This window comes from Simochromis diagramma, unplaced genomic scaffold (genome assembly GCF_900408965.1).
Source record: "Simochromis diagramma unplaced genomic scaffold, fSimDia1.1 OVJJ01000590.1, whole genome shotgun sequence".
Classification (NCBI taxonomy): domain Eukaryota; kingdom Metazoa; phylum Chordata; class Actinopteri; order Cichliformes; family Cichlidae; genus Simochromis; species Simochromis diagramma.
This window is the reverse complement of record NW_024387057.1, coordinates 800,945-822,500: the sequence shown is the minus strand read 5'-3', so window position 1 is coordinate 822,500 and position 21,556 is coordinate 800,945. Positions and strand designations below refer to the sequence as shown.

The window sequence follows — 21,556 nt, the reverse complement described above, 5'->3', positions numbered from 1 at the left end:
TCATCAAGACAATCTGTGTGTGTGTGTATATTTATTAGGGCTGGGCCATATCATACCGTTCACGGTAATACCGGTATAATGTTGGGCAACGATAAGAAAATGAAATATCGCGATAGAATATGGGTAAAACGCACATACGCAGTGCCTTTGTTTTCATACGAACATGGCGGAAAAAGCATGGCGGCGACGGAGAATGAGAAGAGCAAAAGCGGATCGTTAAATGAAATGGATGAACCAGAATTGGTTTGTAAAAATGCTGCAACCTCAGTGGTGTGGAACTGGTTTAGCTTTCGTCCGTCAGATACACAACAAAGCACTATTTTTGGTAGAGCATGCTAGCGGGCCGTCGTTATTACCGTGTTTTTTGAAAAATACGGCACACTTAAAATCAATCCTTTGATTTTTCTGAAAATCGACAGAGCCCCTTATAATCCGTGTGCCTTATGTATGAATTCTGGTTGTGTTTACTGACCTCGAAACGATTTTATGTACACGGCGCTCGAAAATCTGTCAAATGTTTCAGTACGACTTTGCTAAGCTACGAACCCGCACCACTTGATGGATTGTCGGAGCATTACGGCTATCGCAGGCAGGAGCCTTGCAGAGTGATACGTACTGTGCTTCAACATAATATTACCGTATTGTGTGTGTATAACCTCTTTTTAAGTTTTGTGGATATTATACATGGTTATGCTGAGGACATGTTGGCCAATTCCCACTGGAAATGCCTTTTGGTTAAACTGTCAGTAAGGAATTCGCATTTGCACTGTTAAATTTTTATATAACTTTAATGCATATAAAAAACAGCTGCTTGTTTAAGTGAAAATACGTTGATTTTTTTTTTTTTTTTGCACAAATAAAAGTTGTGGAGTTGTAAAGTATTTTGTCTAGTGTCAATTATATCGTCAGTTATATCATTATTGCAAATTTTCAAATGTATATCGTGATAAATATTTTTGGTCATATCGCCCTGCTCTAATATATATGAATGTATATTTTGTTGCCCATCACCTTCAGAGATGCTTTTTTGCTGTAGTTATAATAAATAAACAAAATTCAAACAAGCTGTTTTACATTTAGCAACAGCAAAGACTCACAACACAGGAAACACGCTAAAAAGATAAAGTGCTTCTTTACAAAGTAGCCCATAGTTGAAAAATGCAGTATTAAGCCTTCCAGCACATTTTGGTGACATTTTTGTCTTTTATAAAAGCAACATACTGTCTGTGTATTTCCTTTTTGTGTTTGAGCTACCTCATGTGCTCCTTCTCCCGAGACCCAAAGGTAATTTTGGGCATGTCCCAGGCCAAGCAGAACTCCAGTGAGTTATGGCCCTGAGCCGGCACCGAGCAGCCCACAGCTACTGCCGCAGCTACCTTTTCTCCTTTAACTGTTGGTGGACTGGATCCTGCAGAGGGAAGACAGACAAGAGGTTACTGACTTGTTGTAAACTCTAATATTTCAGAGATGACTTTAGAGAGAATGAAAATAAAATAATATAATTTGTTTTCAGTGTCTTAAAGTAATTTTGTGTTTTTTTAAAGAGAGAAAAGTAAAGAAATGACAGCAAGTGTGAGAAAAGATACAGTATGCAACTAATCCAGGGTTGTACTTGGAGGACTGGGATGTGGCTTTAGAAGACCATTTGTCCTGCAACCATACATGCCAACCCTCCCGATTTTTCCGGGAGAATCACAAATTTCAGTACCCCTCCCGAAAATCTCCCAGAGCCACCATTCTCCCAAATTTCTCCTGATTTTCCACCCGGACAACAAAAATGAAAAAAATGAAAAACCATATCCCAGAATTCATTCATTCATTCATTCATCCCAGCCAATTCCAGTTTCCAACAATGGCGGAAGCTACTTAGTTTTAATATTACTCTTATTTGTTCCTGAGTAAATCGGTTTGGCTGAGATTAAAGTTATTAGATTAGATTAAATAAATCTTTATTAATCCCTCGGGAGGGTTCCTCCGGGTTTTCACACAGCTGAATAAACGTCAAACAGAAAACTGATTAAACAGAAGTGTAAGATGGTCGAGAATTTACGCCAGCGTCCGGTTATATTTAGATAGGAAGGAGCAGACGGCGGAGTTTCACTCCACCGAGAGAGCTCATGACGTAATTCTAAAGGCGAGACCGTCACAGTCACCCACTACTGGGTCCTCAGGTGGATGCAGCCTCTGAATTTGGACAGCCCCAGCTGGGGGACAGTAGGCTAATAACGGTGACATTTAACTTACTTTAAAAAATAATTTGTATATGTGTATGCATATGTATATGTATGCCCCCCCCCCCTCTTTTTTGAATGTCTCCATAATTCTGAGGTCTCAAGGTTGGCAAGTATGCCTGCAAAGATGACTCACAATTTAATAAATAACTATAATGAAATAAAATTTTGATTCACACACACTACTGTTTTCTTTCATTCCACATCTTTTTAAGCTACTTTAAATATGGTTACACTAAAATCTATAAAACATTTTGTGTTCTCTTCTACTAATTTTAATGCCACAGTGGGGATTTATTTAGCATTAATCTTGTTTCATTCTACTTTTTAGACATCTGTCTCCTCTCTGCACAGTATATTTTTCTAAGTGTTGACCTGTAGGAGAGTCCAGCCGTCCATCATCGATGAGGTCGTTCCACAGACTGAAGCAGGGTCCCTTTGGACTGAACGCTGTCTGGTGGCTGATCTCCCTGTCAGACTGGTAACGTGCACACAAACACACTCTTGTTGGCAAATCTAAAGATTAATACTCATTAATACCAACAGATTACATTTCCAAACAACAGAGACTATTGTTAAAAGTCCAGAGTTCATTCCCAGGGAAATACTTGTACGCCTAGTTAACACAAAAACCTTCTTACAGCTGCTAAAAAATCATACCTGCTCTCGGGCTGCGATGCACAGAGTGTAAGGGTTCACTGCAGTACAGTGATGAAGTAGGACCCCAGACACCGCCTCCCCCTCCCTCTCCAGGTGAAATGGTTCATTCCAGTGTCCGCCACACTTGTCGTCCTTTTGTCCTGATCCGTTGACCATGGTAAACATAATCGAGACATCAAGATCGTACTCGTTCTTGTTCTCTATGTCCCACACCAATACTGCAACTGGGAGACTTGAGTCCTGAGAGGATGTAGATGTAGATGATGAGTTAACCTTTATAAAACTAACATGTAAATGTCCTCTAAAATGAATGATAGGGTAAACATTTGTAATTACAGGAGCTAAAAACGAATAAGATAAAGTACAGAAACTACAGAAAATCTACTACTAAGAAGTTCTTGGGAAACACATCAGTATTATTCCTTATTAGAACATACAGTGGGGCAAAAAAGTATTTAGTCAGCCACCGATTGTGCAAGTTCCCCCACTTAAAATGATGACAGAGGTCAGTAATTTGCACCAGAGGTACACTTCAACTGTGAGAGACAGAATGTGAAAAAAAAAAAATCCATGAATCCACATGGTAGGATTTGTAAAGAATTTATTCGTAAATTAGGGTGGAAAATAAGTATTTGGTCACCTCAAACAAAGAAAATCTCTGGCTCTCACAGACCTGTAACGTCTTCTGTAAGAAGCTTTTCTGTCCCCCACTCGTTACCTGTATGAATGGCACCTGTTTGAACTCATCATCTGTATAAAAGACACCTGTCCATAGCCTCAAACAGTCAGACTCCAAACTCCGCCATGGCCAAGACCAAAGAGCTTTCGAAGGACACCAGGAAAAGTATTGTAGACCTGCACCAGACTGGGAAGAGTGAATCTACAATAGGCAAGCAGCTTGGTGTGAAAAAATCAACTGTGGGAGCAATCATCAGAAAATGGAAGACATACAAGACCACTGATAATCTCCCACGATCTGGGGCTCCACGCAAGATCTCATCCCGTGGGGTCAAAATGATCATGAGAACAGGTGAGCAAAGATCCCAGAACCACACGGGGGGACCTGGTGAATGACCTGCAGAGAGCTGGGACCAAAGTAACAAAGGTCACCATCAGTAACACACTACAACGGCAGGGAATCAAATCCCGCAGTGCCAGACGTGTTCCGCTGCTGAAGCCAGTGCATGTCCAGGCCCGTCTGAAGTTTGACAGAGAGCACATGGATGATACAGCAGAGGATTGGGAGAATGTCATGTGGTCAGATGAAACCAAAGTAGAACTTTTTGGTATAAACTCAACTCGTCGTGTTTGGAGGAAGAAGAATACTGAGTTGCATCCCAAGAACACCATACCTACTGTGAAGCATGGGGGTGGAAACATCATGCTATGGGGCTGTTTTTCTGCCAAGGGGACAGGACGACTGATCCGTGTTAAGGACAGAATGAATGGGGCCATGTATCGTGAGATTTTGAGCCAAAACCTCCTTCCATCAGTGAGAACTTTGAAGATGAAACGAGGCTGGGTCTTCCAACATGACAATGATCCAAAACACACCGCCCGGGCAACAAAGGAGTGGCTCCGTAAGAAGCATTTGAAAGTCCTGGAGTGGCCTAGCCAGTCTCCAGACCTCAACCCCATAGAAAATCTGTGGCAGGGAGTTGAAAGTCCGTGTTGCTCGGCGACAGCCCCAAAACATCACTGCTCTCGAGAAGATCTGCATGGAGGAATGGGCCAAAATACCAGCTACTGTGTGTGCAAACCTGGTAAAGACCTATAGTAAACGTTTGACCTCTGTTATTGCCAACAAAGGTTATGTTACAAAGTATTGGGTTGTATTTTTGTTATTGACCAAATACTCATTTTCCACCCTGATTTACGAATAAATTCTTTACAAATCCTACCATGTGGATTCATGGATTTTTTTTTTTCACATTCTGTCTCTCACAGTTGAAGTGTACCTCTGGTGCAAATTACTGACCTCTGTCATCATTTTAGGTGGGGGAACTTGCACAATCGGTGGCTGACTAAATACTTTTTTGCCCCACTGTATAATCTGCTAATGAACATCCTGTTCATCCGTCTTTTTATGCGTGGTTTCACTGTGCAGCACCGCTGATCATCCCCGTTTTTTTTTTATAAATACCGTGGTGTGGTATGGTGTAGTTCAGCAGTCCCCAAGCTTTTTTGCGCCACGGACCGGTTTAATGTCAGACAATATTTTCACGGACGGGCCTTTAAGGTGTCGCGGATAAATACAACAAAATAAAATGATACGACCAAGATAAAAACTGTATTTTGTAAATATAATAATAAGCACAAATTCACTGTGTAATTGTGGAACTTTATTAGCAGCGTCCTCCTGAAACACGCCAACAACACTGAGAGTAACATCCTCTTCTCTGAGCCTTAATGCTCCCTGGTCGCTATGGTATCGTGTAAATATTTATTTCAAAATAAGACACACAACTACAACACAGGAAAGACCGAGGGAAACAGAGTTAACGGTAAAAACTCTGAAAACCATAAATTTCCCACCCGAGCCTCAAGTCTCGCGGCCCAGTACCAAACAACTCACGGACCGGTACCGGCCCGTGGCCCGGGGGTTGGGGACCGCTGGTGTACTTGATTTGTTGGGTAATAGTGGGCTTTTTTTTAAGCACTTTAACTGCAGTTTACCAGCTTTTTACCTTGTAAAAATTACAAATTGAGTACAATAAAGGAGGCAGTTCAACTGTAGGTTACCTGATAATCATGAGGGATGACTGGGGAAATCTGTCTGCAGGTCAGGGTGACGTTCTGTCCTGGCAGGTCGTAAACCGTCCAGGCGCGAGGATACAAGGCGTGATAGAAGGCATACTCCCCGCAGTAGCCCCAGTTCCAGCCTTGTAATGTAGGTGGACGCTCTACAGATAACACCTGCTGGTAAACAGTTTTTCCTTCACGACGCAAACACACAGTGAACTGTGAACAGAGAAAAATGAGAAGAGGGACATGTTGACAGATAATCGTTTTATGGTATGTCTTTGGAGACAAAACATTTGCACAGTCATTACAAAAAAAAAAAACTCAGTTTGTTCAGTGTTGTAGGCATTAGCCAGAGATGCCCAAATGTGAGCTATTAGTAAAGCCATAAAGTCTTGATGAGAAGCTTTTAAAACCTGGAGCAAATACACCAAACCTTTTAAGCATTTTTAAAATCAGGTTTGACTGATTCTACGAGTGCAGTTTCTGTTTCCCAGTGACCACTGAAGTTACAGCTCAAATATTTTTCTCATGTCATCTAAACAAGGAAGTGCTTACTTTGTCTGCCTTGTCATTCTACATTGTGATATTTCTCAAGGCCAAAGTGCTCCCAGCTGCCATTTGCACACTGAGATGAAGACAACAATAGTGCTCGTGACAATAAAAACACGTGTGCGGGTTGTTCCAGTACCATGGAGTCACACCCTCTCTCAAAACATTCTAGCTCAATGTAGTTACTGCATGAGAAAATGGATTGTACAGCTTTTCATGTTTTTATGATCTCTACACCAGCTGATAAGCAGGTACTTATTTGTAAACTGAGACTCTGCCAGCAATAGGAGGAAATTATTTTCTGACTTCCAAAGAAACAAAATGCATTGTAATCCAATTTGTTTTTGTTTTTTCAGTTCATTACATAATTCATCCTGTCATGTCAGCCACTGTAATCACCTGATTGGGCATGACTGTTTTGTAGTGGTACATCCCAGGATTAAGTTGCCATCTGCAGAACTCCCCCCTCCAACCTCTTGTGATGGTACCTCCTCCAATGCCGCCAAGTGGAGCACCTGTGAATCAGAGAACAGAGTCAACATTGCAAAAACTGGATAATCCTAAGCAGCATGACAGGAAAGTCTACAAACACACTGGTCGCTCTCCATGAGGTTGCAAAGTATTTCCTACTGTGAGACTTCAACAGGTTCTCAATGATCCCAGTTTGTTTGCACACTATTGATCATGATTATATTTAAAGTAAACAGAACTGTGTTTTATGTTAAGATTTATCATAAAAAAGTTGCAAAAAAAATTGAGCCTCAGTCTGTAAAAACACTCACCGTAGATTTGGCGTAAGGGTTGGGCACCAAACATATCAATGAACGGAGCCTTCTTTTCCACCTGCGTCTTCTTGTACCAAAACTTTAGATACCTGGATGAACACAAGCAACAGGAATATCTAGAAATACTGAGACACTGATCTGGTTTTGTTGAAGAGCATCGATCGGGAATGCTTTAACAATCAGAGATTTAGAAAATTAACAGGTCAGTCACATGAGCACGCCTTTTCTCCTTGCTCGTTTGTTTTTGTGTTAAAGGCACCTTTTCAGCCAAAGCTGAATCAAACAATTTGCACACACCAGCATGCTGTGAGGAAAAAAAGAGAGTTGTGCAACTGCTTAACGGAAGTGCCTGCAAAGGTAGTCGAAGTGACAGGTCTGCTTTGATCTTGGTCACGTTAACAGTTGGATTCTAGCATGTGTAAATGTGGGTGGGCCCCGCACTTCCTTTCAAGCAAGAATACATTGTCAAATAATTAGGCCACGTTACAAAAGAATTCAAACTGCTTTCAGAGCCTGAGAGTTGAGTCATTAATCCGTTTGCACTCTGATCTAAGATCTATAGCACAAGACTGTTTGTTTAGCACGAGCCTTCGTTACATTTAACATACATTTACAGCTAAGACATCTTTATTTACGGTCTCTGGCTTTTAGCTCATTTTCTTAATGCACAGTGGGTTTTTATGCTTTTATTTTAAAAGTCAAGACTTTTTGAGCCTCGAGTGTTCTTGAAGGGTCTTTGAAGAGCTTTGGGGAAATGACCGTGATAAATCTGCAGCAAGCTGACAGGTTGCTGAACAAAACCAGTGACTCTGTGATCAACTCTGTACACGCTGCAATTTGTTACATTTTATTGGCTTCTCTATTTGGATGCCTGAGCACAGAACCCTCTCTGAGGGGAAGACAGCAATCAGCAAAGCAGCACCCTGGCTGAGTCTTTTATGTTGTTTGAGATATAGGCATCTGCAGTGGCAGTCATCAAAGAATACCTTTTTTTAAGCCAAGGCGGTGAGCCGCAGAGACCCCGATGATGGGATGTCACACAAGTTGCAAATATGAGTTTTTTAGCACAAAAGACCACCTCAGTTCTTTGTCATAAAGGTTAATGTTTTACATCGTTATGATGTCAGTTTAGGTGGTCTTTAATATAGGAAGTTGTTCATTTAAAATCATTTTCCACAGTGTGTGTCTTTTCTTCTGTCTCCCTCCCCTCAGCCCAAATGGTCGCAGCAAATGACTGCCCCGCTGAGCCCATTCCATTTCAATTCCATTTTATTTATATAAAGCTAAATCACAGCAACAGTTGCCTCAACAGGCGAGTTATACTTTAAGGTAAAGACTACGATAACAAACAAACAAACAAACAAAAAAACAAAATCATATGAACTCCTATGAGCAAGTACTTTGGCAACAGGACTGTTTTGAAAACACAGACTGGAGCGTGTTCGAACATCAGGACCTTGAAGAGCACACAACATCAGTGCTCTCATATATTACCTTCTGTGTACTGAGTCCCCTACTGTACACTCTGTACACACATGACTGTGTTAGTTCCCACCCAGACAACACAGTCATCAAGTTTGCAGATGATACCACCGTGGTGGGGCTCATCTCAGGGGGAGATGAGACGGCATACAGAGCTGAAGTTCAGAGGCTGTCAGATTGGTGTGCAGATAACAACCTGGACCTCAATACCACCAAGACAAAAGAACTGGTAGTTGACTTCAGAAGAAGGAAGTCCGAGCTGCAGCCTGTCAGCATCAACGGGGAGTGCGTGGAAAGGGTCTCCAGTTTCAAGTTTCTGGGTGTGCACATAGACACGGACCTCCAATGGAGCCCTAACACCTCTGCGGTCTTAAAGAAGGCCCAACAGCGTCTCCACTTTCTGAGAATCCTCAGAAAAATGGACCTGAAGAAGGAGCTGCTGACCATCTTCTACCGCTGCTCCATTGAAAGTGTGCTGACATATTGCATCGGTGTGTGGTTCTCCAGCTGCACCACAGCACACAGAAAGGCACTCCAGAGGGTCATCAACATGGCCCAAAAAAATCATTGGACATCCTCGTCCCTCCCTGAAGGACCTGTACAGCACTCGCTGTCTCAAGAGGGCACGCAGCATCCTACGGGACTGCACACACCCAGGACACCGGGTGTTTAAGCTGCTGCCGTCTGGCAGGAGGTTCAGGCTGCCGAGGTCCCGAACAAATAGACTCAAGGACAGCTTTTACAACAGGGCAATAGCCCTGATCAATGTAAATAGCTGACCTGACTGGATACCTCCCTGGACTTTTTTTAGGGGGGAGGTAACAATGTTTAAAACAATAACAATAATATTTATATTTATAACAAGGTGCAATAATAATTAATGTGCAATAATAACAGTGTGCAATACACATACACTTATTCTTCTTTTTTATACTAAGTTAATATACTGTGTTGTGTTGTTTGTTGCGTTGTGATGTGTCATATCGTGTCGTGTTGTGTTATATGTAGTGCCGACGTAGGACAGTTTTTCCAATTTCATTGTACTACTGTACTATGTATGACTGTGCAATGACAATAAAGAGTTATCTTATCTTATCTTATCTAACAGTGGGGAGAAAAAACTCTTTTCTTTATCAGGAAGAAACCTGATGGTTGCTCAGGGAGGGGCAACCATCTGCGGTTATTGTTTGCAGTCAGGTGAGCTATATGAATACATTTTAATTGAATTACAAACAACACTTATATAGGAAACAGACCAGAATTATTGTTAAGGTTTCAGCCACAGAGAGCTTTCTACTTGCTGTGAGGAAGATCCTGTGCAACAGCAGAACTGCTGTGCATGACAGTGTAGTTCCAAACAATAACTTCAGAGCAGAGTTCAAACCAGAAGTAGAACAATGGTCTATCAATACAGTTCCAGTCAGGGTGAAAAGGATTCGTTAAACCATGTTATTTGAAGCTACAGCAGGGTAGGCCATTGTCAGGATTTTGTTATTCTGTACAAAAGCAAACAATGGCCAGACTCTGGTGCAGATCTATGAATGCAGACCAGTCTGTGAACCTCAACCTAAGCTGTGTGAGCTCAAACGGGCATCTTTTCCACAGTGAGTCTGAAAAACAGTCCACTGTGTCACACAGTGTGCCAATTAAGTTATAGGGAAACTAGCTAGCTTTTCTTTTCTTTCCCAAGTCAAGGAGCAGTCCTAATGACTGGTGAGCCTCGCAGAGTCACTCTGACAGACACATACTCCTTCGTCAAGGCACATTGTCAGGATTTAAACAGTACCACAGCTGGCTGTACAGTCCACTAAAGCTGCAGAATGTACTACTTTGCATCTCAGATATCAGCAGGTTCCAGAAAAAACAGTCACTACAGGCGTTGAAGGCCAGGCTGGATATTTCTCTCTAGGTGGAGGCAACATTAAGAGCATTAAGATCATGTTTGTGGGATGGTGAATGCTTAACCTCGCTCGCTGCCTTTATTGCTGCAGAGGTTTTAAAGTCAAAGAGCCGTAAATGACATGCACTTTGAACTTGGCACTGACCTGGAACCAGAGTTGACAGACCATAGGAAAAGAGGTTTAACTACTATATTTATTAACACAGGAAACCCTTAGAACATTTTGCATTACTGCTTAACTTGTATGTATTGCAACAAAAAAGTTCAACTTATGTAAATAAGATTTTTGTGAGCATCATTTGGGATTTTGCTCCAGAGTAAACTAAACTGATGGGCTGGGAGCACTGCAGAAGAAACTAAAAAAATGGACTCCTGCAGCGGGCCGTCTTGATGCTTAATTTTCAGAGAAGCACCAGTAACATTTTCAGGTCAACACTGCACTTGCAGGCTTGCGCTCAGGTGTGATCTGAGAAACGTGACACTATAGTCTGATGCCTCCCATGGCTCTCCACCATGTTAACATGAATATTGTAAAGTGAATAGTAAAAAGGCTGGCTGCATTGAGGTGTAACATGAAGCAGGCAGGGTGTGCTGAGAAAAAGATCTAACCTGACTCCAAGGCCGATATGCCCCCAGATGTTGGCCAGAGAGACGTCTTTTGCTTGAAAGGGCTTTCTCTTCTCCTTGAACTCGTGCGCCAGACAGATACGCCAACCTTCCTTGGGCACATTGTATCCCATTTCCTTGGAGACATACCTGCTCATGAGGTCTGCTGTGGATTTCTCACTCCACTCTGAAGTCATTTTGCAGACTTTTAAACAATGACAATGAAACTTCAGGTCTTGAAACACTTACAAGCAGGGAGATGCCAACAACTATTGTAGCCAGAGCCAGCTTACAGTGCCCTCACCACGGACCAAAACCACTAATGTGGTAGTCAGTCACAGGTTTCAGGAGTAATAAAAGCGCCGGTGTCATTCCAGTGGGTTAAACCTGTTCTCCACTGATAAGCTCTTAAGGCTTGCTCAAATAATGAATCCAAATTTAAGTTGGAAGTTCCTGTGCCATTCTTTAGTTGTAGCATTCATCCAGTGTTTTCATATCCTCATGGGCGTCTTGATGCAACCCCCCACCCTTTGATTTCTGTTTTGGTCGACCCCCTCCCCACCCAGTCCTCAGCACTGAGTCCGGATGTGGATATGCAGCTGTCAGCACCGACGGATGGGTGGATGGATAGCTGATGGCGAAATACCAGCAGAATTTTTTAGCCGGAACACCTAAGAACAGAACAAAAAGCAATGGTTAAAATGCGGCAATCACATTTACACTGTGCACATTCAGGGGGCCAACATCAAGTAACAGCCGGTTAGCTGCAAAGGCGAAAACAATACAATATAATCGCACCTTAAACGGTGACCACGGAACGCCTCTTTGCTTTAAAGCCGTGCAACAGAATGCGACTTTACAAGTTAGCCCGCTTCTAAGAGCAAGAGACGCATAAAAATGAGTTTGAAAATACCAGAAGGACAGCGTTATCCATATCCAGACTCGAGCGGATCTCAGTGAAGTGCCTGTAGCTTCTGCTAGCTCGGCGCCCAGTATGCAAAACCTTTTTGCCTGTCATAGATATCGAGAAATATTTGCCCCTTTCGTTGTCTATCAGGCATCAATATTCTCAAGCCACGTTCTGATAGCGCCCCTTTTTATAAACTCAATAGCGCCAAGCTTCAATCAGAGCACTAACTTTTTATTAGATCTAACAGAGGAAGCGTTGACTGTTACGATTACACGGAGTAATAAATAGCAGTTAATGATGCCTGACAAAGCTGACTCTGGGTATAGTGGGGGAACGAGAGTTCAAGCAAAAAAAAAAAAAGCCTCCGGTGGAGACCATACCATTTAGACGGAAAAGGGGAGGTGGAGTCATTCTGGTCTTCAACTATTCATTTAAGTTCTACTTTACACTGTATGCATGGTATAATATGAATATGAAATTCAACAGAATATTCAAAATGTTTGTCTGTCTTAATTTAAAACTTTCAACATAAATTCTACAAATCAAAGATTCTTTGTAATCACTGAGTTTACCCCTTCCGTATATGTTACCATAGCAACATCACACACTCGCTTACTATATTTTTTAATATATCCAAATTTTAAATAACGTATTATTTTAAAGGTAATCTTAAAATATCGTATGAAAGTAAAAATATATGTATATATATATTCTTATTTGTTATTAATCTTATTTCCAGTTGTTCGTGATTGGTAAAACAGCACCGGAAACAGAATGTCTACGTATTTTTTTTGTTTACTGTAGCCAGCTGGAATGCTAGCTAAGTAAACTATGGTCGGATTGGCATGAATTGAGAAATTTGGTATACTTTTATTCAAGAAGTGTATTTAGGTTTCTTCGGGGGTAACATTGCGTATTTGCTTTGCCGCAGTATCGCTTGAAGTGAAGGTATGTGATAAACTTGTCCTTAAAACTACAGTCATTAGCAAAGAGGGCCAACAAGTGAAATTCATACTGGCTGTATGTAGGTCAAACTGTAACGACAAAAAAGTACATCAGATAGGACTGCAATGTGCTCACGATATTATCGTTTACGTTTTTCATTTTCTAACGTAGCGTTGTCGGTTCGTAACGTTATAGATGATCGAGGTTGTGGCCTCTATGGCCCGAGGCTCAGTGTTTCTGGCCGGGGAGCTCATGGAGTGTCTTGTAACTTTCACCAACCCGATGTCTCATCTTTCCACCTCGGCGAGCAGGTAGGATTTTACAAGTTTGCTCCTTGTTCAATGAGATTAAAAATAAGGGAATATCAGCCATGTGTTATTCTTTGTTTTGACTGTCGTATGTTAATATGCGGGTAGGTTTTGTTTTTGCAAGATTTACAGAAAAGGATTCTTAATAATAACACGTTTCTGATATCCTGCTGTTAGAATATTTTGTAATCTAAATGATTTCTTTATTTCCTTGGGAAGTATAGAGAAGGTTAGAAGGATTTACACGTCTTCTAGAAGGATCTAGAAAAAGCGTGTGATGGTGGTGAAATATATGAGGACAGCAAAACAGTGGTGAGGTGTGCAGTAGGAGAGACAGATGGATTCAAGGTAGGGGTAGGATTACAACAGGGATCTTCTCTGTGCCCCTTCTTGTTTGCAGTGGTGTTGGTCAGGCAAGAGTCCCTGAGTACTGAGGTGGTGGTATGCACTCGAGGGAAGAGGAATGAAAGTCAGTAGAAGCAAGACAAAATGCACGTGCTTTCGAGCTTTCGCTGTTGTGGCCCCCAAACTATGGAACAAACTGCCCCTCCATATTAGGCTGGCCCCAACACTTGAAATGTTTAAATCACTTTTAAAAACACACTTTTTTTCAAAGGCCTTCTAGGAGTGTTATCAGAGCCAGTTTGTAGTCAGTTTTTAGTCAGCTGTTGGTCATTCTTAATCTTTTTACTTTGTTAATCTTATTCATTGTGTATCTTATTGTTTATTCTACTCATGTTGATTTATTTTTATCTTCTTTTTCAATTATATATTTGTTTTGTTTATTGATTTCATTGTATGCTTAAAGTATGGTTTTAACTGCTATCTCTGTTTTATTATTGGAAAGCACTTTGGTCAACTTTGTTGTTTTTAAAAGTGCTATATAAATAAAGTTGGATTGGATTGGATTGGATGTGTGTGAATGAGAGGGAGACAGATGGAAAAGTGAACGTTTAAGGAGACAGGTGAGTGAAGGAGCTTAAATTCCTGGGATCAACCATCCACCCAGGCAGGTGGAAAAGAGGAAGACCTTAGAGGAGATTCATGGATGTAGTGAAGGAAGAGGGTTGGGTTAACAGAGGATGCTGGAGATGGGGTGAGGTGGCGGCGGGTGATCCACTGTGGTAACCTGTAAACGGAGCAGCTAAAACAGGAAGGAGTTGGGGTTTTTTTTAATTTCACTTCTATTAACACAGTTATTAGGATTTATATGGTGTCTTGTGACCTGGTGTTGTTGGTAGACTGTAACACAGAGGACACTGAAATAATTGTACCCTTGTGTAAGCCTTGTTGTATGATTCTGATTTTTGTTCCAGTGAGATGCTGGCATGGGCCAGCGCCCAGATCCACTGTCAGTTTCATGCAAGTGAGAACAGAGTAGCCTTGCCGGCTCAGGGCAACAAACAGGATGTTCAGGCTGAGAGCGAGACTGTGCTCATCCCAAGCAGAGGTAAGAAATAAAATATGAAATCTAAGACTGGCAGAAATAGTATAAACTTATCTAGGTTTCCCCAATCTTATAAACAGTACATTTGCATAATGACACCACTTCAGTGGATGTATGGGTCATACATCCAACTGCCTTACAGCCATGCAAGTTTCACAAGGTGAATTTAAAAAAAGAACATCCCCAATACTGGATAAATTTGCTGCTGTGTCTGCTAACAAGTCTTCACACACAATGAAAAGTAGCAACATATTAGTAGCCTTTTTTCCATAGCTTTCTTAGTGTGTAATACATTTAACATCTCCTGCTTTGTTCTCCAGGAGAACGAGGGCAGTGTGTGCTGGACACTCCTCCTAAGATATTATTCTGTGACCTGCGCCTGGACCCTGGAGAGAGTAAAACATGTACATGTCTTTACATTTGTGGAAAAAAGTTAACAATAATGTGAAGTGAAATGTCTACACTGCTGTTAAAGAATGAAACACTTAACACAATAATGATGAGGTTTCTAGATGGTTTCCCATACATAGCATTATCTCATTTGTGTGTGTGAGACTCAGACAGTCTGGCAAACATTGTCATTCTTTCACAGACTCATACAGTGAGGTTGTTCCCATTGATGGGCCTCCCAGTTTCCGTGGTCAGGCGGTGAAGTACGTCTACAAACTGACCATTGGCTGTCAAAGGGTCAACTCGCCTATCAAGCTACTTCGTGTTCCCTTTAGAGTGTTGGTTCTGCAAGGTGAATGGACTTTTGACCGACTCTGGCTTTCATTTTACAGTTGTAGCCACAGAGAAACAGGGGTTGAAAGATCTTTGCTTCAGCTGTAGTATAATATCAGAACGACAGCAAAACCAGAGAAGTATTGGCAAAAAAAATACTGTGGATATAAACGTTTGTTGTGGTCTCTTAACCAGGCATGTAGATTTTCATTTTTCTCTGGACAGCAAAAAGAGTCTGATTATGTCACAGTTACCAGAGCTCTTTGCTTTATAGAAAGTACTTAAAACGTTGCCAAGAAATTGACTTTAAAAAATGAGAATCTTTTATCTGATGTTGGTGTTTTTTGCATGTACCCACATAGGCATGCCAGAGCCTCCATTTCCCCAGGATGAAGAGGTTTGCCCCTCCAACCCTTTCCTGGAGGAAGAGGAAGTGAGCCGCAGGGACTCTCGGCCTTTGGAGAGAGCACTGGACATGTTAATGGTCACCACCTCGAGGCGCTACCCCCGTGAGTCGGATTCTCTGCCCTTCTGCTCTTTGCTGGAGTTTAAACTCTAGTTTGTGCAAATTGTTTTTAACGTAAGTGTCACCCCTTTTTTCTTTGGGGATATTTTGACAAATTAAACTGTTTTCTCACTATTTTAGTTGTTACATTCACATAAGCGTGTACATCTATAAAATGCTGGCTTCATTCGGTACCTGAAAGGCAAAAATAAAAGCAGCAGATTCTTTTTGTGTCTCCACATCTGATGTGTGTGTCTTTGTTTTTTCCAGATATGTTTAATATCACCAACATGCGTGGGAAAGTAGCAAAGTTCTGCATCTTTAAGACTGTTTACAGACTCGGGGAGGACATCATCGGCACGTTTAACTTCTCAGAGGGAGACATTCCCTGCCTGCAGGTGTGTTTGCTCTACAATTTTCATACGATGCACTTTCCAATTCAGTCACCCTTTGAATTTTCTCTAAAGCTGTGTGTGTGTGTGTGTGTGTGTGTGTGTGTTTGTGTTTCAGTATTCAGTGAGCCTTCAGAGTGAGGAGGAGATCCAGCAGCAGTACCAGCGTAGACCAGGACAAACTCCCAGTGTGACTGGACACGGGCGACATCTGGAGTCTTGCCTCCACACGGCCTTCAGCCACTTCTCTCTTCCCATACCCCTGAATGTCACGCCGGGTTTCAGCAGAGACATTGGTAAGTCACTCAAGCTGAATTATGTCTGACTCACGGCTCAATCATATCTCAACAATTACTTGTAGATCAGTGTCATACAAACTAAGTAGGCATAGTTCATCAATTGCCCTATATAAGCTAAGCACAATTCCAGGTTCCTACTATCATTAGTTTTCTGAAAGAAATTTCAAGCGATGAATGTCAGGATGTTTTTAGATGTTTTCCTTGCATACATTTTCAGAAGGCATCTAAAAATGACATAATCTTGAAAAGTCCTTCAAACTTTGAGTGTCTGTACTATGGCTCCATATAGACTCTCAGTAGTGTGGATGAAGTTCAGATAGAATGAATGTCCTATTGCTGACAGCAGATTCTGCAGCACAGGCCTGTAGAAACATAGTTTTGCAGGTAGAGGACTTAGATACTGTAGCTTCTCATATGCAAGGCACAAAATATGGTTCAAAATAAGTAAAGGATTTCATAAATACATTGCAGCCGTGGCTACAATGTAGCTTGCCATCGCCAGTGTGTGAATGTGTGTGTGAATGGCTGAATGACTGAATGTAGTGTGAAGCGCTTTGGGGTCCTTAGGGACTAGAAAAGCGCTATACAAATGCAGGCCAAGGATTTCATAAATATTAAAGTTTGAATAAGAAAGTTTCATCTAAATCGAATACGATATTCCCCTGGTATGACACCACATCCTAAACCCATATTAACCTCTTTCAGAAAGCGTGAGTTTGTGTTAGCCATATCAAATAGATGTTCTCCATCATTTTCGTATGTAGTTTTCAAAATATTCATATTTATGTATGACAGCCAAAGATTATAATAAATTCTAATACTTGTAAAATTTAATGTTTTTAAGATAAAGGGACTAAACTTCACCCAATGCTTCTTACTTACTTCTCACTCATAATTTGTAGCAGATGTTCCAAGGCAGTATTTTAACGTTTTTATTAAAGTACCGGCCAGGCTTCCCAGATGAAGTGTGAGTTTTCATCCATTATTTGATGGAGTGCAGGATAAAATGATCAGCTGTTATGCACAATGCACATTTTGTTTCTGAACCAAAACAACACCCTGTGTAAGCTGGGCTGAGTCATAATCGGGCTGATGCTGTGTAGTCTGAACCTGGATAATGACAATATCAATTACACGTAAACTCAATGTGCTAACCACAGAAGAGAAGGACACAAAAACCAGTGTGGGTTTACAGCGCCTTAAGGCAGTGACTAAATTTTAATACAAATGATTCACACCTATTAATATGGAAAGTTTTACAAGCATGTGGGTGACGAGCATTCCTTATTTTTCCTTGTGGCTGCACACTAAGAAATGTAGGAATGTGCCGGCAAAAGAGTAAAAAAGGACACGACCGGGAACATCTACACATAAACCTAGGTACTTTTCATAGAATGTATATGAAAATGTATATGAAAAGAAAATTACTTACTCCGGCTCTTTTGTTTATTTAGTGACCCTGAGGTGGCGCCTGCACTTTGAATTCGTTACTGCCCGGGAGCCTATGGAACCGCCCACTGTCCTGCAGAACCAATCAGAGGTCACAGTGTGGGCTGGGGCGGAGCATGTGGATGTGGACACTTTCAGCTGGAATCTACCGATCAAAGTCCTGCCCACCAACCCGGCTTTGGCTTCCTATGTGTCCCAGTTTACAGGGACCAACACCATTACCATTTAACGTGTGTGTGTGTGTGTGTGTGTGTGTGTGTGTGTGTGTGTGTGTGAGCTATTCAAGAATTAATTTTTGAGAGGATCTTTCAACAGGTGTGTGTGTGTGTGTGTGTGTGTGTGTGTGTGTGTGTGTGTGTGTGTGTGTGTGTGTGTGTGTGTGTGTGTGTGTGTGTGAGAGACATGTAGATGCACATTTCAAGAACAAAGACTCTCCTCCGATGGTTAATCAGAGCTTTTTCTTTCATCTGGAGCAAAACGCTCAACCAAGATGTAAGAGAAAATTAAAAGCGTGACTTAAATCTCTGTCATTTCTTCATGTAAACAACACTTTTATTTGGAGGTTAAATGAGTTACAGCAGCAAACAGGTCAAACTGAACAGACATTTATATTAAAGTACATTTATATATTTACAGAATGTCATCAGTGGGTTAATTAAAGATAGCAGTTGGATTAATATCAGGATCTTTGAACAAAGAAACACTTAACGGTTTGATGTTATTTAGCATTTTAAAATCCTGTAAACTTAAAAGGAGTTTCATAAGAAGCTCAGCTGGGATTAGACAAGGTGCTAACTGATATAAGCGTAAACAGAAATTGAAATGCTTCTAAAGCAGGCAGGGACCTATATTTTCTACATCTGTTAAGACTTCAAATTATTTTGTGTAAATTGCTGCACATTTTCTTAAAAATTGCTAAACATCATATTCCCTACATGAATAATTCATATACTGAAGATGAGTAATGGTTATGGATATCTAACTGTAATGAGTATCGGCTCCATGGGCAGGCAGAGTGGCGGCAGAGTTACTCAGTGCTAGTTGCGTTCCAGCCTTCGAGATGCTGCTGCAGCTGAAGCGATCCATGGCTCGGGTCCTTGTTTGCTTGACCCGGGGAGCAGGGCAGGCGGGGGTCAGCTGACTGGACTAGAGACACTTTGCAGGTCACTTGCTCCACCTGCACTTCACACCATGCGGGGAAATCCACCGGCCGATGCACTCTGGGCAGTAATTAAGAGGAAGGTAAAGCGTGTCAAACCTTCTTTGCACTTCTCACTTCACGCTTTAAAATGTAAACTTTTTCAGAATCAGAATCTCATTTTTATTGTTATTTTTGCCAAAAGCACAACAATATTATATGCGGTCCCATTCAGTACAAAGAAAGCAATCTAAGTACTCATAAAATACAAAAATAAAGAGTTTCTAACAAATAAAGTATAGAGTAAAAATAGAATCTAAAAACATAGATATGTACATATATCTATGTGTGTTTGAGTCAGAGATTGCACAGGTTAGTGACATTCTTGCTACAGCCCTGGGATATTTTTTGGGTACCCACAGAAAACTCTAAACACTTTGTCAAATCTGAATATTTTTATGTGCCCAAATGAAAACATGTAATTTTTTTTTTGTTGAAAAAAAAAACAGAGAAGCTTATAAAAGTTGTGATAAAATGTAATTAGAAACATTAAATATTACCATATTTGGCTTCTAAAGCATTACCTAAAATATTTAAAAGTATCTGCAAAGTAAGGTGCAGCCACCTGTGATTTACAATAGTAACACTAGAATAATATCAGTAAAAAAAAACCACACGGACAAGATTCCTGCAGACTAACAACATTTGTGGCCACTTTCTTTATTCTTAAGCAAAACATCTGGTGAAACTGCTGTTCCACCATGAAAACCCTCAGTCACTCAGTCTCTTTAAACCATGCGGTTTAGAAACTGTTGGCATCTGGACACCAAATCACACCGTCTGTTTGTGTACTCACGTCTCACAGCAACCGACCCCAACAGGGTGCAGACAGGTGCATTGCATGCAAGCGTTGTCCATCCAGGTTTCACCCAGTGAGTAGTGCCTCCCCTCGTACACACACAGAGCTGGACGAACACATGGTGGGGGGAAGAGCTCAAAATAATAAATTTTTTTATAAACTGATGGGGGGTTTTTTTAAAAAAGGGTTATAAAGAATTGGATCTCACCTCTGGAGCTGAAGTGGCACTCCATGGGTGCAGCAGAGCCACCGCTGGTCCACAGAAGAAACCCTACGGCTCCAAGCAACAAGTGAACCCTGGAGAGCTCCATCTTTATCATGTCTGGTCAGCTTGTGATTCCTCTTCTCCTTTTCTTCCCTCATTTATATGCTTTGAGGGTTCATGACCATGGCGTGGAGGTGTGGCTTGCACCGTCATGTGGCCCACAGACTTGGCTGTGGAGAGTGTCAGCGGTGCCATCCGTTGGGAATGAGGAGGTGGAGGTGTTGTGTAGAGGGGAGGGTAAAGTTGTATCTTGGCATGCTTTTGGCACTCTGGAGATCTCCTCGATGCGCTTCAGCAGGCATGAACCTCTGAAGTGTTAGAAACAATGACACATCCACGCGGTGACTAAGAGAGGGAAGGGTAGCAGAGAGGTGAGATGGAGGGCAGAGAGAGAGAAAGAGAGGTTACGTCCAAGGAGAGAAGGAGGTGGAGAGAGAGGGCGATGGAAATGTAAAACATGATTCATCATCATTCAGCCTCCCTCTTGGTTTTTGTGAGGATCACCACACAGCCCCAGAAAATGTGCCGAATATAAATTTTAAATATATAATCATGATTCTCCGAGGTGCTTTCAGCTCTGGCAGCTACATATGTCCATAGTGTCCATATGCCACAACTGTGTGTCGTTAAATGCGGTCTTCTCTCTCCATGGTTGTTCTGCTTTTGAATGGTTCTTCCTGTTATAAGGCAGTTTTTCCTTCCCACTTTCACCAAACTGCTTGCTTTTCAGGGAATTCTTTGATTCTTGGGGTTTTCTCTCTCATGTGGTGAGGTGTTTACACTCCAATCTAAAAAGCACTTTCAGGTGACTGTTTTGTGAACTGCTACCATACAAATGAAATTCAATACTGAAAGGAGTCTAAATGTAATTAAATTAAAAGGGAAGGAATGAATTGTCAGATGTGGGAACAACATATGTGAATGTAGATCAAGGGCTTTTGTAGATTTAGATTTCTTTTAACGTGATGTAAACACTTACATGGGATTTTGAATGATAACATATTTCCTGCTTTATGATGGAAGTATTTTTGGGGAGTGTCTCCGAGAGACCAGGAGTTTAATGAGCCTAAGGCATAATTCCAGCTTCAGTATCAATAAATGATGGATACTGAAAGCTAAATGAGAAAGACGTACACATTTCTTTTGGAGGGATTTTTTATTGGGTTTAGTTGATATTTTGGGAGAATTAATTAAGTAACAGTTTGTGGAAAGTGGAGGGACAGTGGGAGACTGGCCATCCTAACTGTATCATAATGAAAACCTTAGTTACAGCTGCTTACAATTTCTAATTATTTGTCATTTAAACCTAAATTCTGTGTTGCAGAGTTTATTAAAAGAGTGTGTGTTAATGTAGATGT

At 41.3% G+C, this 21,556-nt stretch overlaps 3 protein-coding genes across 6 annotated transcripts in view; 1 reads left to right on the top strand and 2 right to left on the bottom strand.

Moving 5' to 3' along the window:
* Positions 1-12,184, bottom strand: part of gba2 (glucosidase, beta (bile acid) 2) — a 23,872-nt gene extending 11,688 nt beyond the window's left edge. The window contains exons 1-8 of one of the 2 annotated variants that reach the window (XM_040045018.1): positions 11,872-12,184; positions 10,962-11,629; positions 6,968-7,059; positions 6,585-6,700; positions 5,634-5,852; positions 2,892-3,131; positions 2,607-2,709; positions 1,255-1,408 (exon numbers count right to left, since the gene is read on the bottom strand). In XM_040045018.1, the coding sequence (XP_039900952.1) occupies positions 1,255-1,408; positions 2,607-2,709; positions 2,892-3,131; positions 5,634-5,852; positions 6,585-6,700; positions 6,968-7,059; positions 10,962-11,155 (1,118 nt within the window). In that variant the 5' untranslated portion in view covers positions 11,156-11,629; positions 11,872-12,184. Of the gene's footprint in view, positions 1-1,254; positions 1,409-2,606; positions 2,710-2,891; positions 3,132-5,633; positions 5,853-6,584; positions 6,701-6,967; positions 7,060-10,961; positions 11,630-11,756 lie in introns of both variants that reach the window. The other variant, XM_040045019.1, reaches the window with a different exon arrangement.
* A 453-nt stretch (positions 12,185-12,637) lies between these two features.
* rgp1 (GP1 homolog, RAB6A GEF complex partner 1) lies at positions 12,638-18,295 on the top strand. 3 transcript variants are annotated; one of them, XM_040045072.1, is made up of 10 exons: positions 12,638-12,816; positions 13,009-13,124; positions 14,438-14,571; positions 14,889-14,972; positions 15,161-15,310; positions 15,654-15,800; positions 16,067-16,194; positions 16,307-16,484; positions 17,942-18,208; positions 18,252-18,290. In XM_040045072.1, the coding sequence occupies exons 2-9, from the start codon at positions 13,009-13,011 to the stop codon at positions 18,163-18,165; spliced, it is 1,161 nt and encodes a 386-aa protein (XP_039901006.1). In that variant the 5' UTR covers positions 12,638-12,816; the 3' UTR covers positions 18,166-18,208; positions 18,252-18,290. The 3 variants fall into 3 exon arrangements, with proteins under 3 accessions (XP_039901006.1, XP_039901005.1, XP_039901007.1); XM_040045071.1 differs by having other exon boundaries at positions 17,942-18,295; XM_040045073.1 differs by lacking the exons at positions 12,638-12,816; positions 13,009-13,124 and adding an exon at positions 13,148-13,469 and having other exon boundaries at positions 17,942-18,295.
* A 542-nt stretch (positions 18,296-18,837) lies between these two features.
* Positions 18,838-20,647, bottom strand: msmp1 (microseminoprotein, prostate associated 1). The gene is made up of 3 exons (XM_040045099.1): positions 20,142-20,647; positions 19,931-20,039; positions 18,838-19,156 (listed from the first exon to the last, which is right to left on the bottom strand). The coding sequence occupies exons 1-3, from the start codon at positions 20,251-20,253 to the stop codon at positions 18,964-18,966; spliced, it is 414 nt and encodes a 137-aa protein (XP_039901033.1). The 5' UTR covers positions 20,254-20,647; the 3' UTR covers positions 18,838-18,963.
* Between the last annotated feature and the right edge of the window lie 909 nt (positions 20,648-21,556).